Source organism: Equus quagga, chromosome 14 (assembly GCF_021613505.1).
Source record: "Equus quagga isolate Etosha38 chromosome 14, UCLA_HA_Equagga_1.0, whole genome shotgun sequence".
Lineage (NCBI taxonomy): Eukaryota > Metazoa > Chordata > Mammalia > Perissodactyla > Equidae > Equus > Equus quagga.
Window position 1 is genome coordinate 78428445 of NC_060280.1, and position 20764 is coordinate 78449208.

The 20764-nt window shown below is 44.2% G+C and overlaps 1 protein-coding gene across 4 annotated transcripts in view; it reads left to right on the forward strand.

Moving 5' to 3' along the window:
• Positions 1–20764, forward strand: part of APLP2 (amyloid beta precursor like protein 2) — a 74069-nt gene that overhangs the window by 26171 nt on the left and 27134 nt on the right. For all 4 annotated transcript variants that reach the window (XM_046684941.1, XM_046684943.1, XM_046684944.1 and 1 more), the window contains exons 2-3: positions 12163–12336; positions 13089–13212. In XM_046684941.1, coding sequence (XP_046540897.1) covers positions 12163–12336; positions 13089–13212 — 298 coding nt within the window. The remainder of the gene's footprint in view (positions 1–12162; positions 12337–13088; positions 13213–20764) is intronic.

Sequence of the window (20764 nt, forward strand, 5' to 3'; positions counted from 1 at the left end):
AACTACTAAATGTGTTAATCAGCTGTTTTTATGGGCCAGTTGAAAATTGCACTTTTATATTTTTAAGAAATAGGTACACAACTTAGTAAAATTCTTTATTTTGGAAGGTTTAAAATCAGTTAGGAAATTGCTTTCAGTTAAGGTATACTCGTAGGTTTATAGGCGACACATTTACCATTTTGACAATGAAATAACAAAAGGCAAAATTTTCCCAGCACTGATTTTTAAAATGCCCTCTCCATAGCCATGCATAAACTTAAAAATTTTTTTTTTTTACTGAGGATTATTCGCCCTGAGTTAACATCCATTGCCGGTCTTCCTCTATTTTGTATGTGGGTCGCTGCCACAGCATGGCTGCTGCCAAATGGTGTAGGTCTGCACCCGGGAACCAGACCTGGGCCACTGAAGCAGAACGTGCCAAACTTAACCACTATGCCACGGAGCCAGCCCATGAGTTAACTTCTTAAAAGTAGTTTGTTTATCACTTATTATTTAAAATGTCACATTTACTTGGAAGAGAAAGATTAAGATATTTACTTTTTCAAAAATATCTACTGGATGTCAGATACTGGCACAGACATGCCATTGTAAAAAAGTTCAGAAGTCTTTTTGTTAAAGAATGATGACTCTCATAAGTACTTCACTGTGAGACAACCATGAGATAAACTTCTGTGTGGTACAGTTGATTTTCATGGTTATTTCTCCTTTCGTTTCAAAGTATTGTACAGATTTTACCTTCTTGGGGTCTTGTCATCAAGTTAACCACAGCACAGGAAGATTCTTTGTCACGTAAGCCGCAGCAGTTTGCAGTATGAGAGGGAGCTGACGAGTGAGGGCTGCATTGTGTGGAGACAGTTGTAGTGTTTCTTTAATCAGGATGACCTAGCACACCCCACCTTGAGGATCACTAGTTTATGCTCGTAGGCTATTTCTTCACCTCTCGTTTGTCACCTGGATCATTGTGGCCCTGTTTCTTTCACTTCCCCACACTGAATCGACCAGTGATCTCATACACAGTGAAATGTAGTACTGACATTTCAGTTGCTGCTGCTTCATCTCTCTGAGGGTATGGTTTCTTTGACATACTTTCCTGCTTCTCTTCCTTGGTCATGGACTTTCCTTCTGTATGCGCATTAAATGTTGCTATTTCTTAGGGTTCTGTCCTTCTTTTCAACTGCACAGTGTCCCCAGATGATCCTACCTATTCTCTGGGCTTAAAATTCTTTCAGCGTGTTACTGAATTGCAAATTCATAATTCCAGCCCACATTTCCCTCTGGAGTTCCCGACATGTATTTCTGTCTGGTAAATATCTCCACTATTGCCATTTGGATAACCTGTGAGTACTTCAGACACATGCACCCAAATCTGAAATCTGTCCATCCCCAGTCCCCACCTCCCCAGCCCTCTTCACTTTCTTTGGTTGTTAGCTCCCCTGCTTCCCTCGTTGTCAGAATTAGCCAGTTGGAGTCATTTTGCCCTTCCTCTGCCTCCCTTGTCCGGATCCTGTTAGCAGTTCTCCAGCTGTCCCTTTCCTACTCCTGCCTCTCCAGCCTTTGTTCCTCACCTTTCTCCCGGATGAATGCAACGGCTTCCTAGTTTTTGCCTAATCTTGCCAAATCACATCCTCCTGTCCTCTGAGTTATGCGTAGCAAGGTCATAGTCGTGCTGGGAGAGAGCCCAAGCACACTTTCCTTGGAGAAGAGGTTCTGAAGACTTTACCCTCCACCGCCCCCCCATAGCTGTTCCTCTTCTGGGCTAAGCCCTGTGCCCATCTCTGTTGTAGCTCTTGTTGGATTACTGTGCTCTCACACTTGCCACTTGCTCACCTCTCATTCGTGATGCGTGCATTATGCTATAGGTCCGGCTTTCTCTGAATCTGGATCCCATCTCTAAGACTCTGAGCTCCCCGATACATATACCGAGTCTTAGTTCACCCAGTCTGCTCATTTTCTAGGGCTGCTATGACAAGGTGCCACAGGCTGAGTGGCTTAAACAACAGAAATTTGTCGTCTCCCTGTTCTGGAGGCTGGAAGCCCAAGATCAAGGTGTTGGCAGGGCTGTGCTCCCTCCGAAGTTGCTAAAGAAGGGTCTCTTCCAGGCTCTCTTAGCTTCTGCCAGCTCCTTGGCTTTTGCCAGCATAACTGCAGCCTCCACATTGTGTCTGTGTGTATGTGTCTGGCTCTTCACATTTCCTCTTTTTATAAGGGCACTGGTCATACTGGATTGGGGCCCATTCTACTCCAGTGTCACCTCATCTTAATTAATTACATCTGCAACAGTCTTATTTCCAAGTAGTTCATATTTCGAGATGGTAGGGGTTGGACTTCAACATGAATTTTGAGGGGGACACAATTCAGCCCATAATACCCAGTGACTAGCATGTTGACTGTAACATAATTGTAAAATGAGCAAATGAAATAATCTGAGTAACGGATCAGAATTTTATTTTCTTAACAGACATTTTATTTAAATAGTCAAAAGTAAAAGCTTATCTAGGGGCTGGCCCCGTGGCCGAGTGGTTAAGTTTGCGCGCTCCGTAGCAGGCGGCTCAGTGTTTCGTTGGTTCGAATCCTGGGCGTGGACATGGCACTGCTCATCAAACCACGCTGAGGCAGTGTCCCACATGCCACAACTAGAAGAACCCACAACGAAGAATACACAACTATGTACTGGGGGGCTTTGGGGAGAAAAAGGAAAAAATAAAATATTAAAAAAAAAAAAAGTAAAAGCTTATCTTTTTTAATTTTTGAGGAAGATTAGCCCTGAGCTAACATTCCACCACCAATCCTCCTCTTTTCGCTGAGGAAGATTGGCCCTGAGCTAGCATCCATGCCCGTCTTCCTCCATTTTATATGGGGGATGCCTGCCACAGCATGGCTTCATAAGCCGTGTGTAGGTCTGCATCTGGGATCTGAACTGGCAAGCCCCGGGCTGCCAAAGCGGAGCATATGAACTTAACCGCTGTGCTACTGTGATGGCCCGGTTATGATCTTGTTAAACTTTCCCATCTCTAGTTTTCAAATATATTCATAGTTAGTAGCTTTTGAATTGTTGTACCTCAACAGATGCAAGTGGAGGATTCTAGCTGTTTTAGCTCTAGTTGTTCTAGTTGTCCTGATGAGAGAATGCGGCTTAGTTTTGATACATTTAACATGAGAAGAAACCAACAAAGACAACAGGAGAGAAGGAAAGATGTCCACAAAGTCTTAAAGATGGGAAGCAGATGGACCTAAGTAACTGAGCTAGCAGACCAGAAATAACTGACACCTGAATGCAGGGAGAGAAGCCAGCTAAAAGCAACTGATGCAGAGCAAACTTGAACGAGGGCTGGGGAGCATCAGGCCTCTGAGTGGGTTATTAGCCCCTGAAGGCCCTTCCCACTCTGCGCCCGGGAAGAGTATCAAGGCTTACTCGCGGACAGCTGGCCAAGCAGAAGATGAGGTGAAAGTCCCCCTCACTAGGGCTCCCTGCCGGACCCTGGACAGCCAGGCCCGTGGGCCCCCGTGAGGGTCTGTAGGATTCCTCTCTGGAGAGCTGAGTGAAGGTCACTTATTGACAGGTCCTATCCACGCACAGAAAGCTTCTGACTGGCTTTTCAGTGCCCCCTTCTTAACTATTGAATTAGAGGCTTACACCTCGAACATGAACAAAACAGATGGGGGAAGAAAGCAATTTGAAGACAAGTCGAGGAACAGACAAATAACTTCAGATGCGTTCTTGCTATTTACCTTGAAGAGGGCACAGTGTTACATCTATGAAATAATAGTTTGCAATAAAATAAGCCTTTCAGAGAACATGGAAGAGTTCTTGGAGATTAGAAACGTGATACTAGAAATTTAAAAATCTAGTTGAAATCTTTCAGAAAGAGGAACAAGAAGAAACTAGAAAGAAAAAGATAAGAAAGGTAGAGGCTCGGGGTCAGCCCAGTGGCTGTGGCCAAGTGGTTAAGTTCATGCGCTCTGCTTCGGTGGCCCAGAGTTTCGCCCGTTCGAATCCTGGCCGTGGACATGGCACCTCTCATCAATCCATGCTGAGGCCGCGTCCCACATGCCACAACTAGAAGGACCCACGACTAAAATATACAACTATATAGAGGGGGGATTTGGGGAGGAAAAAAAAAAAAAAAAAAAGATTGGCAACAGCTCAGATGCCAATCCTTAAAAAGAAAAAAAAGAAAGGTAGAGACTCAATGTAGGAGGTCCGAGGTGCTGCCTCGAGGCACGAGGGGTAGAGCACTGCCCTTCTGATACGAGCCTCGTGGTATGTGGCTTTTCAGGCTGTGTACATGGATTCACTTGGCAAAAATTTAAATAAAAATAATCGAAACATGCCATATACTGCATAAGCTTCTTTTTTTCATTTGTCATACATTTATAGATCTGCTTATATGAAGACTAGTACAGAGTTAATCATTTAGAAGTTACTGCTGAGTGATATCTGCTAATTGATATTAGTTTAAATGTCTTGAAAAAACCAAAAACACAGGCTTTAGAGTCAGTCACTTGCTTGGGTGTAAATGATTACCTATTGTATTTTAGATGCTGTTTCCAGGTACAGTGGCTAGAAAAACAGATGGGGTCCCTCCCCTTGAGGAGCTTCCCTTCCAAAGGAGGGAGATAAACAAGGAGTTTCAGATTGCTTGAGGGGAAGTAAAACACCTCTGGGCTGGGGACTGATTGCTTGAGGGGAAGTAAAACACCTCTGGGCTGGGGACTGTCTTCAAGAAGGGCCCTCAGAGAATGCACAGTGGAGCCGAGTCTGGAAAGGTGAGAATGTCCCCTGGGGAGAAGGGGAGGGAGTGCTAGGTGGAGAGCCTTGAGCCAAGAAAGACCCTGGCTGTGTCAGGACCCAAGGATACACTAGGTGATACACTGAGCACAAGGTGGGGTGTTGGAGTGAGGCAGGGGTCCTGTTAAAGGGTTTGAATCTCTGGGAACAGAAGAGTGGTCTATGTGTTCTGACTTGAGGATACAGGATGCTTTGTGCAGGGTGGATCATGGAGGGCAAGGGTAGACGCAGCTCCCAGAGGCCCACCCAAGGGTAGGACAACAGTGCTGTGGGGGTATGTGTGTGTATGTGTGTCACACACACATTTACATGCTTTTTATTCATTCCTTTTACTTGAGTGCAGCTTCTCCTGTCCTCCTTTATGCATTTATTTAGTAGTTAGATGGCTTGAACTCAGGAAGGCTGATTAATGGCAGAGGCAGCAAGCAGTAAACATACTGACCAGCAGCTCATATTAGCGTTATTGCTGTATTTTTAAAAATGGCTCATAATTACAATAATGCACATGGGCATGGGTCCCAGACAGGAAGAATTATTGTCTGCAAGCAGATCTGGTGTGAGCTGATAATAAGTCTGTATTTACTTTTAAATTTAAATGCTACATAAATCATAGGAAAGATTCCATTTTGACTTGCTTTGAACTTGGAGAGGGTGGAGCTGTTTCATATTTTTGTTATTTTTATGTTTTTTTTAAATACTATTAAGTGACCTATTGTACGTCTAAAGATTTTATTTTTCCTTTTTCTCCCCCAAACCCCCCAGTACATAGTTGTGTATTTTTTTAGTTGTGGGTCTTCTGGTTGTGGCATGTGGGACGTTGCCTCAGCATGGCCTGATGAGCGGTGCCATGTCCACGCCCAGGATCCGAACCAGTGAAACCCTGGGCTGCCAAAGTGGAGCGTGAGAACTTAACCACTCAGCCACAGGGCTGGCCCCTTCACAGTTGTTTTAATGGACATTAGAAGTTAAAGTGACTTGTTACATCAAGACTGGTACCAGAATATTGCTTGCGCCTAGTAAACATAGTAAAATGTTTGTCAGAATGGTATATGGAAATTGCCATTTGTATTTTAGAATGTGAATTTCCTTTCTCTCTGTCCTCTGAAAGTCATTTTGGCAAACTGTCTTATTTTCTAGTTATAAAAAAAGATACGGGTTATTCACTTAAGGATTTCTGCCCTTTCTTGCCTTTCAGCATCACAGAACCTTAGAAATAAAGAGCTAAGCTTTTAGTTTTCATGGAATAGAAAACTAAGAAAAAAATTTTAGATAAGGTAGTTAATTCTTAATATTAAAGAAGGAATGTTTTTAAAGACTCCCCATTTACTGTTGCTATCATTTTATGAAAAAATTCTAAAACAAAAGGTAGAAGATAATCTTAGAGCTCAGGACAGTGGTTCAAGAGAGGACAGTGAGCAATTCTACACCCTACACACTCGTGCGCGCACATGCACACCAGACTATTCTTATTTTCCTCGTTTTTCAGGCCTCTGAAAACCTGCTGTAGGCCTTAGTGGCCCCTAATGAGTGTCAGGGAACCCCTGCTTTAAAGACGGGTAGAAACCGTCCGACGCGTTAAAACAGTAATGTCTTCAGCTGCATGGGTTTTTCTTAACTTTGCTTGGATATATTAAAGGAGAAGAGATCCCAGTGGAATCAGTGTCAGCTCTCCGACCTTGGCTCTTCATGTTTGTGGTTCTGACATCTTGAAGTCAGAGCATGTGAGCCAGAGCTGACACACTGGATAGTTTCCCAACTTGACCTTGGTAAAAATTAGCAAGTTGAGTATTTATTTTAGTGAAATAGATCTGTTTGAAGAATAGAATATTTTTAAAAGAGGTGTAATTTACTACAAGTATATGAAATACTCGAAATATACCAAAAATTTACCAGATTGTAACTTACTGCACTTAAAATAAACAGAATATTGTACAGCATCAGATCAGCCAGAAGTATGCCTATAATTTGGGCACGTTTCTGCTCAGATATTCCACGGAAACTCCCCCCATCATTTGTATTATTTTTATTATCTGTGAATCAATAAGAATGATTTAGAATGAACATATTTAATAGTTAATCAGTGGTACTTATGGGTGTTCGTTACTTGAAATCATCCCACTTTTTTAAAGTTTAGGAAACACCCCCGTCCGTTCCCCCAGCCCTGCATGCACTGTTTATTTAGCACACTCTTAATAAGTAACTGCGTAAGTAATACTGGCCAGTGAGTTCCAAGGCTAAGCCCCAGCTCATGTTGTTTGGGCTGTTATTAACCCTCGCACCCGCCAGCTCCCTGGCCTCTGCAGTCAGCGCACCTTCCGAGTAGGGCAGGTGGAGTGGGGCAGGCAGTGGGGCGGGCAGTGCTGGGCTTTGCTGGCCTGCAGCCTCATTCAGGGAGGGAGCTTTGTCCCCAAGCCTTGTTGCTTATGCATCAGGAGTTTGCGTGACTGTTGTAGGGTGAACCAAGGTCCAAAGTTAGGGTTGTACGTGTCATTTATTGGGATACCTAAAACTGGGGAGTGCCATATTTATGTTGTACAAAAGTGAAAAGTAAGGTTGAGAGAGAGAGTTGAAGTAGTTTCCATGAGGTCACGCAGCTACTAAGTGAGGGGCATATCCCTCAAGAAAGCAGATTTAGAGAAATACCTTATGTAGTGCTCTTTTGATCACCGCAGGGCCTCAGTTGACTGCAGATTCATCTTGACCTCACTTCCTTGCCGCCCGGGAGCTGGTTCCAGAGGCAGGAAGCCAGTAACTGTGGAGATTTTCCTTTAAGTGGAGGGGCAGTGTTAAATTGTTCCTGTATACCTTTGGTGCCTGAACTCCCACGAAGTGAGTGTGGGGTAGGACGCAGCCTGCTCTAGGCGTGTCCCGTGCCTGGGGGGAGCAGGCAGGTGCGGTCTTTTTAGCCCATTTCATGCCGTCCTGGATTTGGGGGAGGACTGGTCACGTGGTGGACTTCATGCGTTCTTCCCTGTGCCCATGGTTTAAGCTTCACTTCTGTACGCTGATGAAGATAGTCTAAACGTCCACACTCCAGGCCCCCTTTGACAGTAACAGAAGTGGACTTGCTTCTGTGTTCGGCTCTGGGCAGAACCGGAATAGTCTCCCCTTGGAGAGGGGTCAAATTGAGTATATGTACACGGAGCTTTGCTACATTAGGACGTGTGCCGTGTGTTCAGAATCAGTAGGCGGTTTTTCAGGTATTGGGCCTGCTCTGCTATACTTGCTAGTTGCCGTGCCGGGACGTCTGTCTTCTCTTTTTGACAGATTGAAACCATGTGATTACAGTTGAAAGTCAGGCAGGTAATGAACAGGATTAAAAAAAAGCAAAACTGCTTTATTTTGGATTAATTTTTTTTATAGTTGACAAAAAGTTGCAAAAATACTACAGAGAATTCCCCTCTAGCTTTAGCCTGCTTTCCTTAATGTTAACATCCAACATAACCGGAGTGCAGTTATCAAGAATGGGAGATTAACACTGGTACAGCGCTGTTGACTGATTTACAGGCCTTGTTCAAATAATTGCCCCAGTTTCCCCGCTAACCTCCTTCTCCTGGCACACTCGGCAACAGGACAACACCCTCCTCTTTAGAAGGTGCTCCCCCCACCACGGCGCTTCAGCAGACCTGGAGCCAGCTTGGACAGGGGCCCAGATTAGGCCGGGCCCACCTCCGAGGAGGGGAGTCTGGGGGCGGGGGTTGGGTGGGCCGGCCTGCCTGCCTTGCGCTGGGCGTGGCTTCATGAAGGGAGGCCGGCCCAGGTGGGCCCAGGGGTTGCATCTCTGGAGGTGATGATTAAAGACCCTGATTTAAGTTACGTTCAGATTTAGGTTTATTTATCTGTTGCTTTAAGCCATTTCGGATTTTCAACCCAGCTACTAGAAGCACTTTTTACCAAGTTGAATTTCTGTCTTTGGATAGCTAAACTCTTTTCCCCCAGCCAAATTAATAAAATGGACTTTCTTATTAAGAATGAATTATTCAGTACAGTGGAAGCGCTGGGCAGTTGATGGTTTGTTTTCAAAGCCTCAGAAGTGCAGCCACGACCAGAGGTCACCAGGACAGGCCTCAGGGCCAGAGCCCGGGGCATTGACTTTCTCGTAGAGGATTCCAGGTGCACAGGCCGCCAGCAGTGCTGACTGGGCAGTGGAGTCCCATTTGTAACATGTTAGGTTAGGAAACAGACTGATTTACGCGTTGATGTAATGGATCAAGGCACAGTGTGTGCTTAAGAAAACAGAGAGCGCGTTAAATCAGAGCACTTTCACAGTAACGAAGTACAAACGTTACAGAAAAGACAGTCCTCTTATGGTCTGGGTAAGGTTGGGGTATGTCTACTTGCTTCCTAGACGTGGTCCACAGAGGCTTTTTATGTTTCAGATGACACCTTCTTGAGAGTCTCTTAGGACCACAAGGATGAATGTTTCTGAGCTCGGCAGTGAATCGCTGCAGCGTCTTAGCGGTCTGGAACGACTCCAGTCCCTCCTTTTTCTCGGTGTAACTGATGTGAGGAGCCACTGTTGCCTCGCTGCCTCTTTTGTTGCTTTAACCCCCAGTATTTAGCTTCTCTTTAGGGAAGGCACTGCAGACCGACTCAGCACAGAGATCAAGTGCACTTACTCTGATGCACTGACCTCAGTGGTTGACCCATAAACTGAGCGTTTATACAGTTGGAACTCTTGCGGTCTCTTAGCCAGCAACCATAATGAGGAACGTGTGGAACGTAATCTTTGGTGCTGATAAATGGCTGCCGGCCCAGCTTTGACCACTCCCCGGCTGTGGCTTGGGTGAGCTCACATAGCTGGTTGACACTGTTTCTTGCTTGTATTCATTTTTGGAATTTAGGAGGTAATGGTCCCCCCCTACACACACTTCTGAAAGATTAGATACCACACCCAAATCCTCTTTGTTTAATAGGAGCCTTCAATGTTAAAATACACAAGGCCGTAGAGAGATTTTAGGAAATGCCGCTCGGCATGTTTCAGCTTTGCTGTGGCAGCTCATTTATAGCCAATTTGGGAAACACGTTCCTGCTCATTGATTGGCTTTCTTGCTTACATTTCGTCATGTCTTCCTGGCTCTCCTTCATTTATTTCTGTCTGCGCACGTGAAGTAGGAAGGAACGGACCTGGGGAGAGCACTGGTTTCTGTCCACAGAAGCGTCTCTGCGGTTGTCTTTGTCTCTGTGTGCACCCCTTTCTCCACACACCCGTCTTCCTCCATGTCAGCATCTCGGTTTACAGCCATAATCCTTAGGGATGGCTCCCAAAAGAGAGGTGGCCATAGAAGAGGCGTTTGGGGACATCTGGAACTCAGTGTGAGAATTAAGCTCACTTTTCTTGTGCATCCTAAAACTTTTTAATGATTTATTTGAATTAAACATCGTTAGAGTGTTACCTACAAATAAGTTGTCTTCCTTTCCGCAGATATCTGTAAATGTTTTTTTTCTTTCTTTGGAGGGACAGGACTTCACTAGTCTTTGGCTTTGCCTGCAGTTACACTTAGGGCATAGGATCTGCCTTCGACTCTAGGAAATGATTATTCATCACAGTAGGGCTACAGTCAATTCTAGTTAATAAAGTTGCTAATTGTTCTCCTCATTGGATTTATTTGAGGTTTTTTTCAACCCCTATTGATCTTGGCAACATTTTAGTTCCAAGTCAGCTTTCTCCCAGCTATCCCACTAGTGTCACTGCTTCTTTCTCTTGTACTGCTAGAAAACAGGCTAATGTCAATGAGCTCCAAAGTAAAGTGTGGTAGGACGGTAAATTTGTCCTGGAAAACGATCGTAATGTGTTTCAAAATCAAAGTAGCCTCCTGATTGGCAGACCATTCGTGTCTGTGTAGTCCGTCAGCACAGATAAATGAGAGTTGCCTAGAAAGCACACGTTTCCGTGTATTTTAAAAAATCAAATGTACGTTTTCTTTTTAATAGGAAAGCCGTTTTATGTTAATGCTTTTTAAAAAGAACAACATAGTGGACCATACAATCTAAACCTGGCTCCCACATTTTAACATTTAAAAAGCCGTTTAATTTTTATCTTGGAAGAACTTTTACATTAAGAGAAACCACAAAACTCTGTTGTGGATGTAACCATCAGTATTGGTCTATATCTAGATGCCAGGATGCCTCTATTTTTCTAGTGCACGAGACTTTGCAAGAGCCTTACTGTCGTAATGCCTAAGTGTTATTTTTCACCTATAATTGGTGAGCTGTTAATGGCTGTGATGTTTTCACAACTATGGAATAGTTGATTATTTTTACTTAACACAAGATAAAATTGTTCATGAAATCCCTTTTGGTGTTCAGTTTCCGTGAGTGCCACCATCCTTCACTGAGTAACGCACGCCAGACTTGGCGTGGTTCCCCCCCGCAGCTGGTTTGTTACTCACTCTTACCCGTTTGGCTGCCTGTTACCTCTTGCCTCTGTTCACCAGCACACTGCCGTGGCCCTGGCTCCCATTAGGGCACCCTTGAACTCTGTGCCCCTGGCTTCCTGAGTCGTTGCCCTGCATGCTCTCTGTCTGTTTTCAGTCCCTTTTCACCCTGCCACAGAGAAAACGTCAGACAGAGCTGCATTTGGAAAATATTAACTTGACGCTTAAAACCGCTCAGCACTTCCAGCGATAAAGACTGAAGTCTTTCCTTGGTCTGCACACTGTCTAGTCTTGTCCCCGCTTGCCTCTCCTCCCTGCTCTTACCTCTCTCCACTCAGTCTGCATTCTCTCCACATGTGCTGCTCAAAGCTCTGCTCAACTGCCACTGTCTTCAGGCAGCTTCCCTGGTCACCTCCCTGCACAAGCCTAAGTCAGAGTCCCCTTTTATGTGCTTCTTCAGCACTGTGTGCATTTCCTTCCTAGGACAGCTGGCAGTGTGAGCACAATTTTTTCATGTGTTCACTCCTTCACTAGACCAGAAGCCCCAAGAGAGTGGTGGCCATAACTTTTTGCTCACCCTTGTGTGTCAGCATTGAGCATGTTGCTTTACAAAGTAGCTGCTCAATAGAATTTTTTTACGTGAGTGATTTGAATAAAATTACTGGAACATTAGCGATTCTATACTTTTGTCGTTTGATATATCAAGGAGTGGAAAGTAGATTTGCTTGTGTTAGAGCAGACTGCAGTTGGATCAGAAGTGTCCAGATGGGGGAGTGGGGGTTAGATTTCTCATCTGCCTTTCACTTTGATCATGTATATCCAAAGGTCATTTTTTCTTCTGGCCTAGCTCTTGGGAAAAGGATTTGTTTTTGAAGATAAAATAGTAAAATAATGACGATTTTAAAAAGAACAGTTCTCCTATCACAAACCAATGAATGACTATGCCTTTCTGCCAACCCTTTTGGAGTAAACCTGGAATTTTTTCCCCTTTGGTAGGCTCTTGCAGCCAATGCTGGAACAGGATTTGCTGTCGCTGAGCCTCAAATTGCAATGTTTTGTGGGAAGTTAAATATGCATGTGAACATTCAGACTGGGAAATGGGAACCGGACCCAACAGGCACCAAGAGCTGCTTTGGAACAAAAGAAGAAGTTCTTCAGTACTGTCAGGAGGTAAGAGTGTTGCCAGAAAGTTAAACTGCTTTGTTTCTAGGTCGAGTTTGAACGTATTTACCTTAGAAGTAGATATTCTATCATTCTTCTCTTTTGACCTAAGACCAAGTTGCTCATGGCGGGAGCAGCAGGCCCTTCATCCCTAAGTGTGTGAAAGAATCAAGATTCTAAAAGACTTCAGCTCTGTGTGCCGCAAGCTCCTGGTTCTGGTGTTTTCCACTTGCTGATAGAAAGCCACTAGTATTGTAAATGACCATCTCAGGTCTGATGCAGCTCATTTTTTGGGTCAAAACTTGACCTAGAAAAGGATATGAGATGTTTTAACTTCTTACCAAGACTAGCTCTTGGGCCGGGATTCACGGATTATTCTATAATTTGGTTAACAGACCTCTTCAAGGTTTTAGTTCAGGGATTCAGCTGCTTACACGCACCCTACTAGTGGACTTAATACCTAATAGATTTGTTTTGGGCTGAAAGCTTGCTGCTTTTCTATGTCCTTAAATAAAGATTCCTTTATTAAGAGAATGCATTAGATGTGGTCAGAAATCTACCTGTCAAAGGAAAACTAATAGTTACAGTATCTTTTTACTTGATGCATTTAGTTGGAACCAGGGGCAGCAAAGTGGAATTTTCGGTTTCTTTAGGGTAATGGTGAAGCTGAGCACAATAGACACTCGTCCTGACTTGCCAGCGAGCGTCCGTTTATTATGGACAGGGTCAGTTTACTGTGTGCGTTTTCTCTTCCTGTGCAGATGTACCCCGAGCTCCAGATCACAAATGTGATGGAGGCAAACCAGCCAGTCAGTGTGGACAATTGGTGCCGGAGGGACAGAAAGCAGTGCAGGAGTCACATTGTGATCCCGTTCAAGTGTCTTGGTGAGTGTCCTGTGGATGTTCTTGGCTGCTTCTCAGGAGGTGGGGTCCCTCGTGTTTTGGGTTAGTTTTCCCTTGGTTCGCAGTGAAGCGTCCCCGTCTCTTAAGCAGCTGAGGGCTGCAGGTGTTCCTTGGGGCCCATCTCTCTTGAATGTTTGCTGCTTTCTTGGTGGTGGTAGGCTCGTCTTCGATGGTCACTGCCTCCACCCGGCCTTCTGTCTATTGAGGATGTGCCTTTCCCTGGCTCTGAGGAAGCGGCTGCCTTCAGAGCAGTCCAGCTTACCTCACGGTCAGAGTTTGCAATCACTGTTTTACAGGCGTCGTCGTGAGTGGTGCTGAAGCTGCGGTCTCCTGCCCCCTTCCTTGACCCCGCACACATTAGCAATGTACTGACATCCTGTATTGTTAGACCGGACTTGTGGGCGTTTTCAGGAGAAGAGTGACTCAGGGCTGTCTGTGGACAATCAGGGACACTAGGCCCAGGCCCTGTGCTACCTGCCATTCTGAAGATTGAGGGCAGGCCAGGGTGTTCATGACACTGTGTGGCTGGTGGTAACCGTCAGAGCTGACTTGAGTGAAACTATAACTGGGTGGTCACATAACATGTTACCGTTTTATTACCCAGAAACAGAGTTGTTGCTTCCAATGCTTATTTAGTTATGTATTCATCCTAACCACTCATTGCTGACACATCCAGATTACGGTCACATATCTGTAGTCTGGGTGGTTCAGGAACAGATTTAGTCATAGAAGCTTAAAAGAGCAAAGCAGTTGATTTTAGATGATCCGTGATAGGATTAACAAAGGTAGAGTATTAACATAGGTATCTTGGGTAGTTCTGTAGATGTATGTAATTTTAGCCATTAACTTACTCCTCTCCCTGCCTTCATTAAATCTTTCCTAAAATTGCTTTTCTCATTCTCACATGTAGCAAAATAACAGGAAGAGTCAGCACCTGAAGAACAGTATATTTAAAATATGTAGCAGTTACTTTGTTTTAAAAGTATTCAGTAGAGGGAAGAAGGGATATTGCATCTGCTTAACACCATTTACTCGAGAATTGGGCATCATGCAGTAAGGTGAGACTTGTGAAACATAATTATTTATTTATTTTTTTGCTGAGGAAGATTTGCCCTGAGCTGACATCTGCTCCAATCTTCCTGTTTTTGTATGTGAGCCACTGCCACAGCATGGCCACTGACAGACGAGTGGTGTAGGTCTGTGTCCAGGAACTGAATCTGGGCCACCAAAGTGGAGCACGCCACACTTAACCATTAGGCCACCAGGGCTGGCCCTGAAAAATTTTGTGTGATGTGGTTTAAGGATGTTCTTCCATTCCATTTAACTCTAAGAAATCTCTGGGTTTGACATTTCATTCATTGTCTGTAACATTCTCAAACTAAAAGAAACCAGAATATTCTTGAATATTCATAGATGATAGATCTTATTTGCAATCATTTCTCCTCTTTGAATTGTTCCCCCAAAGACTGTGCAGCCTGGTCCCCTCCTGTGTCACTTACTGGGTCCACCGTCCACCCAGACTCCAGGCGTGAGATCTGGGAGACCCTCATCTTGTCACATCTGGTCAGTTTGCAAGCCAGCCTGATCTTCACCCCTTAAAGATGGCGTGTCCATGGTTCCCAGGTCATGCGTGGAGGCATCCCAGGGCACTGCGCAGATGCAGGGCATCGTGGGATGTTTCTGATTTTCAAGGGCACCATCTGTTAGCTGTCCCGTGAACTACTAGCTGGAGATAGTCAGTTTCAACATCAGATCAGTTCATTCCCTTTGCTGACCTCGTATCTTTGTGGAGCTGTATTTTAGTGGTTCCTGTGTTATAAAAGCTGGCATCACATTAGAATTGCATTAGAAGAGACGAGGATGATGGTGTTCAGTGATTGCAGTGTTGGAGGAGTTGTGCAGTGCCCAGCAGGCACTGAGGTGTTAGGACACTAGTACTTATTAAGTTGTTGGCCCTAACTTCTGAACTTCTGCATGTTCTTTTGGCCTGGAGGTGCTATGAAAAAATTACTGTGACACTCAGGGTGCTGTGTCTTGAGAAAGTTTGGGAACATCGGGCTTACATCCTCCTCCTCCATCTGGTTTCACTGCTCTGCTTCAGCTCTTCATCATTTCCTTCTTGGACTGTGACAGCAGCATCTGTGCGAGTTGCTCCGTTCTGTTGTCTGGTCTATTGCCCTCAGCAGTCTAGGATGAAGATGGAAATGTCTGTCCTGCGCATAAAACACTTTATGTAGTAGCTCTTCTCCACCGAAGTTTTAGTCTTCACTAAAAATGTTGAGTTAAGCTCCTTAGCATGGCTTGGAATCTCCATGTGGTGGCCCTTGCTCAGCCCTTCCCTGTTCTCTTGCACCCCCTGACCTGTGCTTCGCCTTCGTCAGCACTGACGTGTCACGGCTCCTGCCCACATGCCACCCGCCTCGCTGGGTTGGGAATGACATAACTGACTTTGCTTGGGAAGTTCTCCCTTTGAGACTTAACTCAGGGGATGCCTTCTTTAAAGGAAGCTTTTCCTCCTGGTCTTATTTTCTATCAAGACATCCAGATTTCTGTAATATTCCTCGTTGTTGCCATTGCACCTCTCACACTGAACGCTGATGATCTGTCTGTGTATCTTTCTCCAGCTGCACCATAAACACCTGGAAAACAGGGACCCTGTTTTAGTCTTCTTTGTCCTCTCAGTACCATGACAGTGCCTAGAACATGCGATACATTCTTCTTGATAATTACGGGACAAGACTGCTACCATAGCTGATACACAACAAAAATTTTATTTTACTGCTTTATTTTCCAAGTGCCGTAGGTAGAATCTTTCAGTGTGTTACAGAACCAAACAATGAAATGATGTTGTCATTAATTGAATGCATAAAAGACAATTTGACCATAAACTGTTCAATACCTTCTTTGCATCATGGTCGCTGAAAAAAGCGTTATACAGTCCTCAGTGTTACTTAATTCCACCAGCATCCATTTGGACAACTTCTGAGCCAGGAAGTAGAGCTACCGTTGGTATTTTTAGATGAATTACAGTTACCTGAGCCTAAGCTAGTGAGGGACCAGGTGACTGGAGTTTTAAGGGAGGTAGTAGGGAAGAAAGACTGCCGGTTCTTCCTGGTCATCCATCGTTCAAGAAGAAGGAGGCTTTCATGTCTCCGTGTCTCCCCTGGCATGTAGAGCACCAGATGCACCACCTTCCCCGAGAAGCCTTACACGGCCTTGGGGGATAGTCTTTAGGGTTGCCTTTGCCTTCTCAATTTAAAAGTTGTAACAGTTTAAAAATAATTTCAGGTTCATAGAATGGTTGCAAAATAGTGCAAAGAGCTCCTGTATACCCTTTCCTCAGATTTTCAGATTTTCCAACTGTTAAATTTGATTAATATGGTAAAATTAATTGTATTATTTACCCTCCCAACCACTGGGTTTTGTTTATTGAATTGTGTAAGTTGCAGACATGATTCCTTTTATTCCCCTCTCACTTCAGTGTATATTTTCTTAGAAAAAAAAAAAAAGGACTTTCTCCCATGTACAGTCATCAAAATCAGGAAATACGGACCCTATTCAAGCTTCACCTGTTCTTTAAATAACACCAGGATCTAATTCAAGATCACATACTGCATTTAGTTCTCTCTATAGTCTTTTTCATGACCTTGGTATTTTCAAAGAGTATAGGCCAGTTACTTTGTAGAATGCCTTGTAATTTGGGTTTGTCTTATGATCCTTTTGGTTTATGCCTTTTTGAGGGAACTATCACAGAAATGTTCTCTCTGTATCATGTTGGGAGTTGTATGACATCAGTTTCTTCCATTGATAACTTTTATCACCTGGCTAAGATGGTGTCTGCATTCATTCATTTATTTCATTATGGACTCATTGTCCCAAGTTGGCCAACAGGAACCCCTTCGTGTTGGTTCCTGTGTCCTTTAACCATGTCCCCATCATTCTTTGAAAATATCCTTAATTTCTGGCACAAAAAGATGCTCAGGCTCATCCTGTATTTTCCCTCCCCCACCTTTGGAGTCAGCCATTTCTCCAAGAAACTCTGGTTTCCTTTAGTGGGGAATATTATTTAGAAACCAAGATCTGGGCATTTGGTGTGCTTGCTGCTAGTAGGATGTTACTGCTTCTAGGCCCACTCAGCAGACAGAGCTTAAGAAATATATGTATGTATACATATATGTGCACACATAAATCTATATTTCTGTGTACATTTGTGTATATTAAAAACAGTGAGCTCATAGTGATACCTCCTATTCCATTATCCTCAGTATGTTTACTTATTTGTTCAATATCCCCTGTAAATAATGTCTCTCTGCTTTTTTTTTTAATTTATTTTTTTGGTGAGAAAGATTGACCCTGAGCTAACTAATGTCTGTTGCCAATCTTCCTCTTTTTGCTTGAGGAAGATTGGCCCTGAGCTAACATCTGTTCCAGTCGTCTTCCATTTTGTAAGTGGGATGCCTGCCACAGCATGGCTTAATGAGCAGTGTGTAGATTCGTGCCCAGGATCTGAACCTCTGAGGCCCAGGCTGCCGAAGCGGAGCACGTGAACTTAACCACTAAGTCACTGGGCCCGGCTCCTCTCTGTGCTTCTTATAAGCAGATTTTTTTTTTTATTTTCCTTTTTCTCCCCAAAGCCCCCCAGTACGTAGTTGTGTGGGGTTTTTTTGTTTTTTGAGGAAGATTAGCCCTGAGCTAACATCTGCTGCCAATCCTCCTCTTTTTGCTGAGGAAGCCTGGCCCTGAGCTAGCATCGTGCCCATCTTCCTCTGCTTTATATGTGGGACGCCTACCACAGCATGGCGTGCCAAGCAGTGCCATGTCCACACCCGGGATCTGAACTGGCAAACCCCGGGCCACCGAGATGTGGAACGTACGAACTTAACCACCGGGCTGGCCCCATAGTTGTGTATTTTTAGTTGTGGATCCTTCTAGTTGTGGCATATGGGATGCTGCCCCAGCATAGCTTGATGAGCGGTGCCATGTCTTTGCCCAGGATCCGGACCCGTGAAACCCCAGGCCGCCGAGGCGGAGTGTGTGAACTTAACCACTCGGCCACGGGGCCAGCCCCCTAAAAGCAGATCTTTTGAGAAATAATTCACATACTACAATGTATTTCAGCTATTTTAAAGTAAACAGTTTAATGGTTATTGTATATTCACTGAGTTATTAAACCATACACAATTCTATTTTTTTTTTTTTTGGTCAGAAGATTGGCCCTGAGCTAATATCTGTGCCAATCTTCCTCTATTTTCTATGTAGGATGCTCCCACAGTATGGCTTGATGAGCCGTGTGCAGGTCTGTGCCTGGGACACAAACTAGCAAACCCCGGGCCACCAGAGCAGAGCACGCAGACTTAACCACTATGCCACCGGGCCAGCCCTGTCTGCAATTCTTTTAACATACAAACTGTACTAAAAATTAATACAATAAAGAGTGAGAGTCCTCTACACATTTTATCCACTAGAAGTATCTACAGTAAGTCCTTTATACATGTGAAGATGCATCCCACGTGTTGGAGTAAGAGATGGTAGTGTATGGTTAGCTTCAGCTCTGGAACCCTCTTTAAGGTATGAGATAAACCCTATTAAGATATCTTCTTTAAGGATCATGAATGAATGCAGATACTGCTGCTTAGCAAATACAACACATAGGCAGGCAGGCAGGCCAGAAGGGTGAGGAGATGGGACCTGGGGGAAACAGGACCTGTCTGTATTGGTTGGGTGCCTCTACTCATGAGTCTGGATGTCCCGGGGGCACTAGTTTTGTAGTTTTGCTAGGTTGAGGGGAAGGATATGTCTTGATTAGCACACGTGCAAGCAGTTTGAGAATGAATGTAGGTTGCTGGCAGTGTTTGCATCAAGGCTGGAGTCGCACTGTCTGTAGACATCTGTGTTGACCTCGCTCAGCTCTGCCCTCTTTTGAGAACGTGCTTAACTACCCATCGGTATGACTGTTAAACTGATGTTAGTATAGTTGGTGAGAAGTTACAGTTCAATCTTCCCCCTCCCCGAAAGGAACCCATATCTTACGTTGTTACTAATTGCTTAAATAAATTTCATAAATAAATAAACAGAGTGATTTGAGTAGGACAGAGTGGTGAAGAAGAAGCAAAACCGCTGGTATTTGAGGGACAGGAGTTAGTCATCCCTGATGTTTACATGCAGACTGATTCCTGCGCCAAAAGCAGAGAGCTCCGTAAGCCCATGACTGTTTTTGGTCTACGTTATTTTTGGAAGGAGGTTTGGGCAGGGAGTGTTACTGTGATGTGAAGGCTACCAGAGAAGGTTCTCGTTCTCAGAAGTGTTGAGGTGCAGTCTTCAGCAGCTGCAGGTTGGTGTCTTGGAGCAGCTCACTCGTCCATTGTAGGTGTACATTTGCAAGTTGCCTTCTATCTTTGAGTTCATGACAGCCCATCAACAGTTCACCACGTTCCCAGTGTGGACCCTTGTGCACGGTGTGTTTCTGCTCATGAGAATTATTCTGGGTCTTTAACTTCTCAGAGCCATATTTACCTCAAAGACATCTTCTAGGAACGGCTACCAGACTCACAACAACTTCCATTGACTCTCTTGGTTTAATCTTGTTACAGAAGGCTTTCTCCCACCTGGTTACAGCTTCCAAGAGTCCCATAAATGACATGGTCTTCCCGTTTGTAGCTGGAGAGTACTTGTGCAGGTTTATTTATACATGTGAGTGTTGGTATTGGGGGCTTCCCCAAGTGGATGAACAGCCCTTGTTATGTTGAAAGGAATTTCAGCAACTCTGAAAAAGCTCTAAAACCTGATGACTGTCATGGCCCCGCTGTGGGGAGGTGGTATGAAAGAAGAAGAGAATCACAGTGAATGGGTAGAGGCTGGAGATCAATCATAAATGCGGTTAGATGAAATCCTGTAGGTTGGATTTTGCTGCATTGCCATATTCATTATCAGCGTATTAAATTGAATAGCAGCAACAGTACAGCTTTCTGTTTGTCCAGTGACTTAGGAAATTGTGGCCGTTGCCTGTTGTACTCCAACTGATTAAAGTGAAGATTGTTACAATGGGATAAATTTTTAAAGTGAGGCTAAACCATTTTCAGTATTCTTCTATAAAACAGTAATACTGGTCTGCCTAAGTCAGTTTTTTTCCTAGAAGCTTCTGATAAATAATTGTAGCAAAAGCAAAAAGTGGGATGATGAGAACTGACGCTGGGATTGGGGGAGGATGGGGTGTGTTTATTGCTTTCGTTTAGTTGTTTAGTGATTTTTAAAATTATTAAACCATCATGGAAACTTTTCCATGTTAAATATAGACATAAACCATATTTCTTATGACCCTATAGTATTCCATCATAACAGGTACTATTATTTAACTAATTTCTTAATGACGGACATTTAGATTAGTTCTGGGTTTTTTTTTTTTTTTTTGATATTAACAAAATCCTGTTCTGATGTGGGGAGGCTGTGCTGACTGCCCCAGCTCGTAGAGTCAGGAGCACGTCTTCCCCCCTTGCAGTAGATCAGGGACTCCCCTTCGCCTGCCACTGGGGTGGTA